This window comes from Thunnus thynnus, chromosome 13 (genome assembly GCF_963924715.1).
Source record: "Thunnus thynnus chromosome 13, fThuThy2.1, whole genome shotgun sequence".
NCBI classification, from domain to species: domain Eukaryota; kingdom Metazoa; phylum Chordata; class Actinopteri; order Scombriformes; family Scombridae; genus Thunnus; species Thunnus thynnus.
Window position 1 is genome coordinate 32,139,710 of NC_089529.1, and position 12,864 is coordinate 32,152,573.

The following is a 12,864-nucleotide window of genomic DNA, read 5'->3' on the forward strand; positions in this document are numbered from 1 at the left end:
AGGCTATTTTACAAGGTACCAAAGACAAACAAAGATCCTGATAAGAGGAGTGAACAACACCAGATTATATTGTTTGACCCCTGACCCTGAGACCACAACAGGATCCGGTTTTAGACCCAAACTGTAGAACAAAACTCACAGTTGAGATTCAGCATTTCTGAGGTTTATTGTGAACAGCTGACACATAAACATAAAACCATGAAACAGCAGCTGAGGTTTGTCCTCTGCAGGACACCGTAGCTCAACTTCTCTTTATTTACTGAATCAACAAGAAATCACTAAAACACTTTTTACAACATAAACGACGTTCAAACCGAAGACTGAAAACATACAAACGACTCATTCATATAATAAACAGTTCAAACAACTCATTCATATAATAAACAGTTCAAACAACTCATTCATATAATAAACACTTCTATATATTCACAGGACACAGAGTATATATACACCCGTCTGTCTCTCAGCCACCCGTCTGTCTCTCCGCCACCCGTCTGTCTCTGCGCCACCCGTCTGTCTCTCCGCCACCCGTCTCTCTCTCCGCTACCCGTCTGTCTCTCCGCCACCTGTTTGTCTCTCAGCCACCCGTCTCTCTCTCCGCCACCCGTCTGTCTCTGCGCCACCCGTCTGTCTCTCAGCCACCCGTCTCTCTCTCCGCCACCCGTCTGTCTCTCCGCCACCCGTCTGTCTCTCCGCCACCCGTCTCTCTCTCTCCGCCACCCGTCTGTCTCTCCGCCACCCGTCTGTCTCTCCGCCACCCGTCTCTCTCCGCCACCCGTCTGTCTCTCTCCGCCACCCGTCTCTCTCTCTCCGCCACCCGTCTGTCTCTCCGCCACCCGTCTCTCTCTCCGCCACCCGTCTGTCTCTCCGCCACCCGTCTCTCTCAGCCACCCGTCTGTCTCTCCGCCACCCGTCTCTCTCTCTCCGCCACCCGTCTCTCTCTCAGTGGAAGACTGTCTGTCTCCAGCGTTTGTCGGGGGTGAAGGGCCACAGACAGTCAGTGATGGCGGAGGTGAAAGGTCGTGGCGAGACGCTCAGGTTCAGCAGCTCCAGGCGGGAACAGTTTAACTGACTGTTGATTGGACGAAGAGCCGCGGCTGCCGGCTGCTCGGTGAGCTGCAGACAGACAGGAGGCGATCAATAACCTGATCCATAAGTTCATCAATAACATCACCATAATAATCATCAATAACATCATCAACACAGTTTAATCACTGATATCTGCTGCTAACAGGTATCAATCAATATACTGATTGATCCATACTGACAGGTATCAGTCAATATATTGATTGATCCCTACTGACAGGTATCAATCAATATACTGATTGATCCATACTGACAGGTATCAATCAATATACTGATTGATCCATACTGACAGGTATCAGTCAATATATTGATTTATCCATACTGACAGGTATCAGTCAATATACTGATTGATCAATACTGGCTGGTATCAGTCAATATATTGATTGATCCATACTGACAGGTATCAGTCAATATATAGATAGGTGTATTAATTGATCCATGCTGATAGATGTATTAATTGATCCATGCTGATAGATGTATTAATTGATCCATGCTGATAGGTGTATTAATTGAGCCATGCTGATAGGTGTATTAATTGATCCATGCTGATAGGTGTATTAATTGAGCCATGCTGATAGGTGTATTAATTGAGCCATGCTGATAGGTGTATTAATTGAGCCATGCTGATAAGTATATTAATTGATCCATGCTGATAGGTATATTAATTGAGCCATGCTGATAGGTATATTAATTGAGCCATGCTGATAGGTGTATTAATTGATCCATGCTGATAGGTGTATTAATTGAGCCATCCTGATAGGTGTATTAATTGAGCCATGCTGATAGGTGTATTAATTGAGCCATGCTGATAGATGTATTAATTGAGCCATGCTGATAGGTGTATTAATTGAGCCATGCTGATAGGTGTATTAATTGATCCATGCTGATAGGTGTATTAATTGAGCCATGCTGATAGGTATATTAATTGATCCATGCTGAGAGGTGTATTAATTGAGCCATGCTGATAGGTGTATTAATTGAGCCATGCTGATAGGTGTATTAATTGAGCCATGCTGATAGGTGTATTAATTGAGCCATGCTGATAGGTGTATTAATTGATCCATGCTGAGAGGTGTATTAATTGAGCCATGCTGATAGGTGTATTAATTGAGCCATGCTGAGAGGTGTATTAATTGATCCATGCTGATAGGTGTATTAATTGAGCCATGCTGATAGGTGTATTAATTGAGCCATGCTGATAGGTGTATTAATTGATCCATGCTGATAGGTGTATTAATTGAGCCATTCTGATAGGTGTATTAATTGATCCATGCTGATAGGTGTATTAATTGATCCATGCCGAGAGGTGTATTAATTGAGCCATGCCGATAGATGTATTAAATGATCCATGCTGATAGGTGTATTAATTGAGCCATGCTGATAGGTGTATTAATTGAGCCATGCTGATAGGTGTATTAATTGATCCATGCTGATAGGTGTATTAATTGAGCCATGCTGATAGGTGTATTAATTGAGCCATGCTGATAGGTGTATTAATTGATCCATGCTGATAGGTGTATTAATTGAGCCATGCTGATAGGTATATTGATTGAGCCCTATTGATGTGTACGTACAGGTATGAGGTGGTTGGACGGCAGGTTGAAGGCCTGAGCAATGGCGACGGCCGTCTCATATTTAGTCATCTGCTCTTTACCCGAGAAATGGAAGATTCCTCTGATGGATGGGTCCTGAGGAGAGACAGGCAGACGGACAGGGAGTGAGACTAGTACCTGTCTCCCTCTCTCGAATGGACAGACAGTCAGACAGACTGGTAGGTACCTGTCTCCCTCTCTCGGACAGCTTCCTGCAGACGGTGGCGACGTCTCGGGCGTCGGTGGGGAATCTCTGCTGGCAGTGATCCAGCGTACAGCTTTCTGTTGCCTCCTGAACTTTGAGCCACAGCGACGTCACGGCGCTCTCTGACACCGACTCCACTTCCCCGAACAGCACCGGAACCCGCAGCACCACCGCACCTGGGCACAGGAAACACACACACCAGACAGACAGGTATGTAGACAGGTGAGACAGACAGGTATGTAAACAGGTGAGACAGACAGGTATGTAAACGGGTGAGACAGACAGGTATGTAGACGGGTGAGACAGACAGGTATGTAGACAGGTGAGACAGACAGGTATGTAAACAGGTGAGACAGACAGGTATGTAAACAGGTGAGACAGACAGGTATGTAAACGGGTGAGACAGACAGGTATGTAGACAGGTGAGACAGACAGGTATGTAGACAGGTGAGACAGACAGGTATGTAAACGGGTGAGACAGACAGGTATGTAGACAGGTGAGACAGACAGGTATGTAGACAGGTGAGACAGACAGGTATGTAGACAGGTGAGACAGACAGGTATGTAAACAGGTGAGACAGACAGGTATGTAGACAGGTGAGACAGACAGGTATGTAGACAGGTGAGACAGATACCTGGACAGTGTCGGAGTGTCTCTCTCTCTCCCTCCAGCTTGCTGCGTCCGTACAGGTTCAGAGGATTCGGAGTGTCGTCTTCTCCGTACGGAGGATTCCTGCCATCAAACACGTAGTCGGTGCTGATGTAGAGGAAGAACGCTCCGCACACGGCTGCAACATACAACACACATGTAGAGGAAGAACGCTCCGCACACGGCTGCAACATACAACACACACTTTACACACTAATCAGCATTAACGAGGTCCCTCCAGGATGAAAGCCGTGTCCTCGGTGCACAACGTTGTATGTGCAGGTTGTTTTGAAAGTTTCTCAGTCAACAATTTTTACAGATTGAGGTGAGTGAAGGTCAAGGGTCAGAGGTCACCTACCTGCTTCCTTGGCGAGCGTGCTCGTGGCGTGCACATTGAGATTGACAGCTGCCTCAGTGTGTCTCTCCACCACATCTGGACGTCTCTCTGCTGCACAGTGGACGATCACATCAGGCTGCCAAAGACAGATATCACCTTTAACATCACTGTACTGATTGTAGTCCTGTACTGACCGACTGTAGTCCTGTACCGACCGCCTATAGTCCTGTACCGACCGCCTGTAGTTCTGTACTGACTGTCTGTAGTCCTGTACCGACCGACTGTAGTTCTGTACTGACTGTCTGTAGTCCTGTACCACCGACTGTAGTCCTGTACCGACCGACTGTAGCCCTGTATCAACTGTCTGTAGTCCTGTACCAACCAACTGTAGTCCTGTACTGACCTTCGGTAGTCCTAGACCGACTGTCTGTAGTCCTGTTTCGACTGTCTATGTTCCTGTACCTACTGTCTGTGGTCCAATACCGACCGTCTGTGGTCTAGTGTCGACTGTCTGTAGTCCTGTACTGACCATCTGTAGTCCTGCATCGACTGTCTGTGGTCCAGTACCGACCATTTGTAGTCCTGTACCAACTGTCTGTAGTTCTGTATCTACTGTCTGTGGTCTTGTACCTACTGTCTGTGGTCCTGTACCGACCGTCTGTAGTCCTGTATCTACTGTCTGTAGTCCTGTGCCGACTGTCTGTAGTCCTGTGCCAACCGTCTGTAGTCCTGTATCGACCGTCTGTGGTCCAGTACTGACCGTCTGTGGTCCAGTACCGTCCATCTGTGGTCCTGTACCGACCATCTGTAGTTCTGTATCAACCGTCTGTGGTCTTGTACCTACTGTCTGTGGTCCAGTACCAACCGTCTGTGGTCCAGTACCGACCATCTGTGGTCCAGTACCGACCGTCTGTGGTCCAGTACTGTCTGTAGTCCAGTACCGTCTGTAGTCCTGTACCGTCTGTAGTCCTGTACCACCTGCAGTCCTGTACTGCCTGCAAGCCTGTACCATCTGTAGTCCTGTACCAACTGCCTGTGGTCCAGTACTGACCGATTGAAGTCCTGTACCGTCTGTAGCCCTGTACCACCTGTAGTCCTGTATCGACCGTCTGTGGTCCAGTACCGACCGTCTGTAGTCCTGTACCGACCGTCTGTAGTCCTGAACCTACTGTCTGTGGTCCAGTACTGACCGATTGTAGTCCTGTACCGTCTGTAGCCCTGTACCGCCTGTAGTCCTGTATCAACTGCCTGTGGTCCAGTACTGACCGATTGTAGTCCTGTACCGTCTGTAGCCCTGTACCGCCTGTAGTCCTGTACCGACCGTCTGTAGTCCTGTACCGACCCTCTGTAGTCCTGTACCGACCCTCTGTAGTCCTGTACCTTGTATTCGTGCAGCAATCCTCTGATGGCATCCTCATCTGTGAGGTCACAGCGGAGGAGGCGGGGCCTTGCCCTCCTGTATCCCGTCCCAATAACGAACCAGCCGTTGTTCTCGAACTCTCTGCACACGGCCCGACCCAGGAGACCCGTTGCCCCAGTAACCAGGACCCTGAGAGTCGGGACCAGCACCTCCTCCTGAAATAAACATACAGAGGTCAAAGTTCAAAGATTCACAACTAACCAACAGGAAAGATGTGTCTCAGAAACTATTATCACATGATCAATGATCAATGATCAATGATCGGTCCTGAGTCGTTTCTCAATCAGTGTTCTTGTCTGTACTTGTGAAACGTCATCAGTCGCAGCCCAAGTACTGTTCCAATTCAAAGTCCACATCTAGCCAAGTCCAGTCCAAACACCCGGATGTGTTCTTGCTCCGCCTGTTTTATCAGAGATGCATCAGCAGCTGACAGCCAAGTATCCCAGCATGCATTTCACACCAACAGGCAGCGATGTTGGAGATTTTGAGGCTAAAAGCTTTTGTAATTATCGTTGTAGGATTATTAATATGTGACTTTATTAATTTTTAATGTTTTCAGGAGAGAAAGTAACATGTAGATTCCAACATGTGGCCAGTTTATCCCAGTAACTCCAGTCTGTAAACCTGCTGGGATGTGTTGGGAGATGTTTGGACCAGCCGCTCATCTCAGCTGCTAGCAGCCCGACTCCTGAGATGATCGGCCGGTCAACATGTGGTCATCCCGGGGAGAACATGATCCATGAACTGATCTGCAGCTCTTTGCTGATTCACCGCTGGCTCTAATGTCTCCGCAGCATTTAGATATATGATATAATTCCTTCTGGAAGATAAATGTTGGTCTCACACATGAAATCTAACAATTGTAGCTGCAACATTAGTTTGTCTGAATGTAAAGTGAAGCTTCATGTTTTTACTGGACAGAACAGCAGCGCTGCCTCTGGAGCTCCACATGTACACATATCACCACATTTACACACATATACATGGATTCAAATGAACAGATTCATTTCATTTATTTTATTAAGCTACATAACAGTTTAGATTTTTATTATAGCTACATTACAGACTGAATAACATCATTTACTGCATCTCTCTGTCAGTCAGGTTTTTGTTTTGTGAGATAAAAAGTGTTAGTGGAGCTTTGAGTTGAGATTATTTTGTCACAGTACAGTCAGGTAGGTGTGTTGAAGCTGAGCTGCTGCTGTTCCAGCTGCAGAATGATCTGCTGCGTCCTCTCGTCCCAGAGTTTGTATTCCCGGGTCGAACTTCCAAGGTCTAAACTTGGCATACCTGGTATTGACAAGCGCCTCTGGTTACTGATCAGTTGTTGCATCATAATCTTGTGATGTAACTGTACAGATCAATACTGAGCACGCTCAGTAATAAATATGTTAACTGTTCTGTAGTAACTAATGTTGATCCGTAACTGCTGGATGTGGAAATAAACTGTTTGCTAACAAGTTCAACATATCAGCTGGAAGCTGATGATGCGTCAGAGTTGTGATGGTCACTAAACATCCGATGATGCAGCATTAAACCATTTGAAACTGGTTTTTAAACCATCATCCCCACATTGAACCACCAAAACAGCAGAAGACAGGACAGAACACAGACAGCGCCGACCAGGACACAGGGACCAGCAAACCGGAGACAAGAAAGGAGAGGTCCACCAAGACCACCAAACCAGCACCCACAGAACCCCGGACACGGAACAACTGGAGAGTCCACAGAGTGCCGCCAAGGAACTCCTGAATTTCTTCCCCCACATCACCCCAGACCCCCCAGACCCCCACCCAACCCCGACTACCACTGCCATGCCTACCCTACCCTACCATGGACCCCCACCCCCTCCCAGGAGTGCCACCGTGGACACAGCAGGGCCACCACAAACATGGAAAGACCTCCACTCAGCACCACCATCACAGCTGCACAGACCGCAGCTACATGGAGCTCCAGACTGCAGTCACATGACCTCATCAGACACACGCTCACCCTCATCTGCACTCGCCGTAGCGGCCAGGAGCCCTGCTGAACACACACTAGTGCACGTACACACACGCACACATTACTATTGTTGTAAACTGTTCATCAATACTGTTATATGAATATTAATACTGTCTGTATAAACGATTCTTGGGATGTAATCCACAGTTTAAAGGACGCGTTTAAACTTTGAATGAAAACAACAACAAATTCAATATCTAACATCGCAGTGTGAAACAATATGAATCTTTTCTAACCAGCCGATGGAACGTTCGAGGGTTGCATCATCAGCTTTTGGGCTACAAAGTAATAACTCTGAGATTATTGATGACGTCGTCATTTCCCTCAGTCTGTACATCGTCAATGGTCGGTTCAGAGGGGACTCCTTTGGCCGTTACACCAACGGCTCTTCTCTTGGCAGTAGCACAGTAGATTATGCAGTAACAGATTTAGACTGTTTACGCTTATTAGAACTGGAAAAATACTGTCAAACCTGGACCCTGACAGTCAACCAGCCCAAAACCAGAGTGCTCATTTTTCAGAAAAGGTCCAGACTAGAGAGAAACACCAGTTTCACAAGCGGAAACAACCCTGTCGAACATACAAATCACCATCGCTGTGAATGAACCAAAAGACAAAGCAAAAAGGGCTTTCTATGCCATCAAGAGATCAATAAACACTGAAAGACAGATTAGAACTTGGTTCAAAATATTCAAATCAATCATTGAACCCGTTGCTTTATATAGCAGCGAGGTGTGGGGAACGCAAACTCAACAAGACTGGACAAACTGGGACAAACATCCAACTGAAATCCTACATACAGAGTTCTGCAAAAGTGTCCTCCAGGTGCTGAATCAGGCCAATATCCTCTACTGTTAAACACTCAAAAACCAGCCCTAAAACGAGTCCCCTCTGCCTACTGGTCCTGAAGCTGAACGAACCATCAACCACTCAGGTCTTTACACCAGGACCACCTCAGCTTCAGGACACACGCACCCAGAAAATCAGACCAAACCAAATTATGATGAAAGAAAAAGAAAAATACAGAAATTATTGGACAGAATTAACAAAATGGAAACATATGTAACCCTGAACAGAGAGAACACCGAGGAAACCTACCGGACCACAGCGTCTACGTACAGACTGACTGAACACAACCTGGCAGTAGAAGAAGACACAGACAGACCTGCTGCCCAGAGAGGAGACGTTGTGTTCTTACTGTGACCAGAGAGCTGCACTTCTTAACTCACTGCAACCAACATCAAAGTAAAAATAATAAACATATTCCCAGAGTTCCTCTATGTAAGTGACTGGGAGAGACTTCCAGTCCTGCTGGGAGAGAGGGGGGACTGCTGTAGACTGGCAGCAAGATCTGTAGCAGCTGCCATGATAGATGTAAATATGCTTTAGCAATGTTGTATGAAGCCAATGAAGAGAGACAGAGTTTCTTTATCTCCAGCTGCAAATCTAACAGTGAAAGAGAAAATGTGTCAACGTGCAGCTGATTAGGCAATTGATTGTGTAACTGATTAGGCAATTGATTGTGTAACTGATTAGGCAATTGATTGTGTAACTGATTAGGCAGTTGGTAATTTGGTAATTTGGTTCTCTTCAGTTTCCTACAGCATAATTTTAAACATATATCTGATGTTATCTAGTCTACTGATAAAACAGCCACTGTCACTGATCTGAATGTTAATTTATTAACAAATAAAGCTCAAACAATAAGTAGGGACAGATTCATCCTGCTGGTCTGGAGGACTGAGCCCTTCAGCCGGTCCGTCTCCTTCACATCCTTCATATAGTTTCATCAGCAGGTTTGTTCTGCTGCTGAGAAGAACGCCGCTCTAGTTTTTGCTTCTTGTCGTGACACATTATTGTCTTTCCAACACTATTCTGGTCTGTTTATGTCGTCCGTGCAGGCGAACTATGCAGAATTATTGCAGCCTGGTCAGAGTTAACGTTGACTAGAAGCTGCTGAACCTCGATGTCAGTCGATGTTCATTCAAGTCGGACTTTTTCAAATAAGCTCAGCTTTCATTAGCTGCACTGCAAACCTCTCAGCACAGGCAGTACATAATAATAACAATAATAATAATAATAATAATAATAATAAAGGCACTGTCTGTTTGATCACAGCAGGGCAGGCAGTAAATAACAATCAAAATAATAATAATAATAACAATAATCATAATAATAACAACAGTAATAACAACAGTAATAACAACAGTAATAATAACAGTAATAATAGCAGTAATAATAACAGTATCTGGGGATCAGAGAGGAAACACTTTTCATCTTGTACATAATCCCGGAAAAGCTCCGGTATTTTCACAGCCGTGTTGCAGGTCTGCAGGTGAGAGTTTACCTGAACCAGCTGCACGCGGCCCGGACTGAAGTTAATCCTCAGTTCTGCGCGGCTCATGTCTCCTCTCTCTAATCAGGTATTTCTGATATTTATTATTGATAGATATCGATCCGTCAGCGCGGCTCCGACTGTCTGATGCGCACTTTGTTTCTCTGCTTCCGCCTTCACAGTGATCAGCTGTCTGCCGTAAAGCAGCTGTCTGCCGTAAAACAGCTGTTGCGGTGATGCTAGCTGTTAGCATGCAGGCTAGCACACACACACTTCAGAGGAAACAATAACAACAATAATGGGAAATAACTCCACAGAGACCCGGTTTGACGGATCAAACTGAGACTTTACCTCCAACCCGAACCCAGGCATCTGATCCCAGAACCGCACAGAACCGCACAGACCCGTCTAGACCCTTCTCCACAGTCCCGCACAGACCAGCACAGACCTCCGGTGCAGTAGAGCGACAGGAAGTACGTCACTCCTCCTCCTCCTGTTGTTTAATGGCGGTTGTCAAACAGCTTTCTGGTGCGTTAGCGCCACCGTCTGGACTGGACCGGACTGTGGACTAGAACATCAGAGTCAGGGTTAGGGGGACTAACCCCTGACCCTGACCCACAGGGTTAATCCTCTCGTTAAGTCCTGTATTTAACAGCAACCTGAACTCCTCTGCAACGTTTCTCTAATAAATAATGTAAAACAGCTGATGTGATTCTAGTCTCTCTTACTGACATCTAACACAGTATAAAAATACATGTTGCACAATGTTCACATCTGCTTATTCATGATGTTTATAGTAGTGACCAAACCTCCTTCATATAATGTCCTCCTCTTTTCTACTTCTATCGCTTCCTCTCATTTCTCCTACTTTTCTTTGAATGCCCTTATTTCCTCTCTCCTGCTCTTCCTGCCATTTCTATTATACTTTTAACCTCAGCCTTGCTATATTTTATGATCATACTTAATTCTCTTTTTCTTGTTGATCCTCTTGCATGTTTATCTGCCAGCTCATTTCCATCCACATCTACATGTGCAGGAATCCACGAGTTAATTTCTATTCCTGCTCCCTTAATTCTGAATATTATTTGTCTCGTCTTACATCTGACTGCATGTATCAACACTCACCAGTTTACTAAATCAGAGACATTTTTAACGATGTAAGTCTATGGAAACAGTCTTTTTAGGGCCAATAGTGTCACGTGATCGACGCAGAAGTTGTAATTACACAGTTTGTCCACTGTGTCAGATTAACTTCAGACCCCTACACTGTTCCTGAGGGTTTAGCTGCCACCAGACTGTAAAACAATACGGACGTATTCACCGTGACGTCACTCATGAGTTTAGCGATTTGACCGTCGCCATGGTTTTTGTAGCTGGAAGTGACCATATTTGGATGACAGGGTGGAGCTGACCTTAGCACTAACTGCTAGCTCGGTTAGCACGGTGCATTTACAATCTATGGTTAACAGTGATAATACTAATGCTAATTTCTGCTAGCGAAAAACAGACCTGAAACCATTAAACCAGAATGTACTTACCAGAAAAACCGAACATCGAGTCCTCAGAGGATCTTTCAGTTCAAACAAACATGAACAAGACTTTTTTAGGACCAAAATGTTACAATTAACTTTCATGAAATAGCGACAGCGATACTCTGAATCTAGTGGTTATGTCATGGTTACGTTATGGAATCAACGTTGTCGCCGTGGTAACAACTTCTCAATCTCAATGTAGCCCCGCCCTAAAGCATACGCTACTTTATCATCTATTTTACTCTGAATAGGACCATAATTTACAAAATGAACATCATGATGAAGCCTTGAAACTAGTGATTGAGACCATATATCCCAGTCCCCCCCAGCCCCGGTCCCCCAGTTATACCCCAGTCCCCCCCAGCCCCGGTCCCCCAGTTATATCCCAGTCCCCCCCAGCCCCAGTCCCCCAGTTATATCCCAGTAGCCCCCAGCCCCGGTCCCCCAGTTATATCCCAGTAGCCCTCAGCCCCGGTCCCCCAGTTATATCCCAGTAGCCCCCAGCCCCGGTCCCCCAGTTATATCCCAGTAGCCCCCAGCCCCGGTCCCCCAGTTATATCCCAGTAGCCCTCAGCCCCAGTCCCCCAGTTATATCCCAGTCCCCCCCAGCCCCGGTCCCCCAGTTATATCCCAGTAGCCCCCAGCCCCAGTCCCCCAGTTATACCCCAGTCCCCCTCAGCCCCGGTCCCCCAGTTATACCCCAGTCCCCCCCAGCCCCGGTCCCCCAGTTATATCCCAGTAGCCCCCAGCCCCGGTCCCCCAGTTATACCCCAGTCCCCCCCAGCCCCGGTCCCCCAGTTATACCCCAGTCGCCGCCAGCCCCGGTCCCCCAGTTATACCCCAGTCCCCCCCAGCCCCGGTCCCCCAGTTATACCCCAGTCGCCCCCAGCCCCGGTCCCCCAGTTATATCCCAGTAGCCCTCAGCCCCAGTCCCCCAGTTATATCCCAGTAGCCCCCAGCCCTGGTCCCCCAGTTATATCCCAGTAGCCCCCAGCCCCGGTCCCCCAGTTATACCCCAGTCGCCCCCAGCCCCAGTCCCCCAGTTATACCCCAGTGCCCCCCAGCCCCGGTCCCCCAGTTATACCCCAGTCCCCCCCAGCCCCGGTCCCCCAGTTATATCCCAGTAGCCCCCAGCCCCGGTCCCCCAGTTATATCCCAGTCCCCCCCAGCCCCGGTCCCCCAGTTATACCCGTCCCCCCCCAGCCCCAGTCCCCCAGTTATACCCCAGTAGCCCCCAGCCCCGATCCCCCAGTTATATCCCAGTAGCCCCCAGCCCCGATCCCCCAGTTATATCCCAGTAGCCCCCAGCCCCGGTCCCCCAGTTATACCCCAGTCCCCCCCAGCCCCGGTCCCCCAGTTATACCCCAGTGCCCCCCAGCCCCGGTCCCCCAGTTATATCCCAGTAGCCCCCAGCCCCAGTCCCCCAGTTATACCCCAGTCCCCCTCAGCCCCGGTCCCCCAGTTATACCCCAGTCCCCCCCAGCCCCGGTCCCCCAGTTATATCCCAGTAGCCCTCAGCCCCGGTCCCCCAGTTATACCCGTCCCCCCCCAGCCCCAGTCCCCCAGTTATACCCCAGTAGCCCCCAGCCCCGATCCCCCAGTTATATCCCAGTAGCCCCCAGCCCCGATCCCCCAGTTATATCCCAGTAGCCCCCAGCCCCGGTCCCCCAGTTATACCCCAGTCCCCCTCAGCCCCAGTCCCCC

The 12,864-nt window shown here is 47.9% G+C and overlaps 2 protein-coding genes across 3 annotated transcripts in view; one reads left to right on the forward strand and one right to left on the reverse strand.

The window, feature by feature from the left end:
• Positions 1 to 141: 141 nt before the first annotated feature.
• mat2b (methionine adenosyltransferase 2 non-catalytic beta subunit methionine) lies at positions 142 to 10,116 on the reverse strand. Of its 2 annotated transcripts, none has more exons than XM_067609106.1 (7): positions 9,980 to 10,116; positions 5,250 to 5,444; positions 3,891 to 4,005; positions 3,519 to 3,671; positions 2,866 to 3,059; positions 2,661 to 2,774; positions 142 to 1,116 (listed from the first exon to the last, which is right to left on the reverse strand). In XM_067609106.1, the coding sequence occupies exons 1-7, from the start codon at positions 9,998 to 10,000 to the stop codon at positions 943 to 945; spliced, it is 966 nt and encodes a 321-aa protein (XP_067465207.1). In that variant the 5' UTR covers positions 10,001 to 10,116; the 3' UTR covers positions 142 to 942. The 2 variants fall into 2 exon arrangements, with proteins under 2 accessions (XP_067465207.1, XP_067465206.1); XM_067609105.1 differs by lacking the exon at positions 9,980 to 10,116 and adding an exon at positions 9,641 to 9,912.
• A 1,181-nt stretch (positions 10,117 to 11,297) lies between these two features.
• LOC137195098 (uncharacterized) overlaps positions 11,298 to 12,864 on the forward strand; it is a 2,073-nt gene continuing 506 nt past the window's right edge. The window contains exons 1-5 of the mRNA XM_067607165.1: positions 11,298 to 11,336; positions 11,658 to 12,062; positions 12,148 to 12,411; positions 12,518 to 12,667; positions 12,762 to 12,864. The exon at positions 12,762 to 12,864 is cut by the window's right edge and continues 506 nt beyond it. Coding sequence (XP_067463266.1) covers positions 11,298 to 11,336; positions 11,658 to 12,062; positions 12,148 to 12,411; positions 12,518 to 12,667; positions 12,762 to 12,864 — 961 coding nt within the window. The remainder of the gene's footprint in view (positions 11,337 to 11,657; positions 12,063 to 12,147; positions 12,412 to 12,517; positions 12,668 to 12,761) is intronic.

Bases quoted from the DNA above. Each gene is read 5' to 3' on its own strand.
- mat2b (XM_067609105.1), bottom strand. From the start codon at position 9,697: ATGAGCCGCGCAGAACTGAGGATTAACTTCAGTCCGGGCCGCGTGCAG. The intron at 4,006-5,249 runs GTACAGGACTAC...TGTCTTTGGCAG, and splicing joins GATTGCTGCACGAATACAAG to CCTGATGTGATCGTCCACTG. The intron at 2,775-2,865 runs GTACCTACCAGT...GTCTCTCCTCAG, and splicing joins TGTCCGAGAGAGGGAGACAG to GACCCATCCATCAGAGGAAT.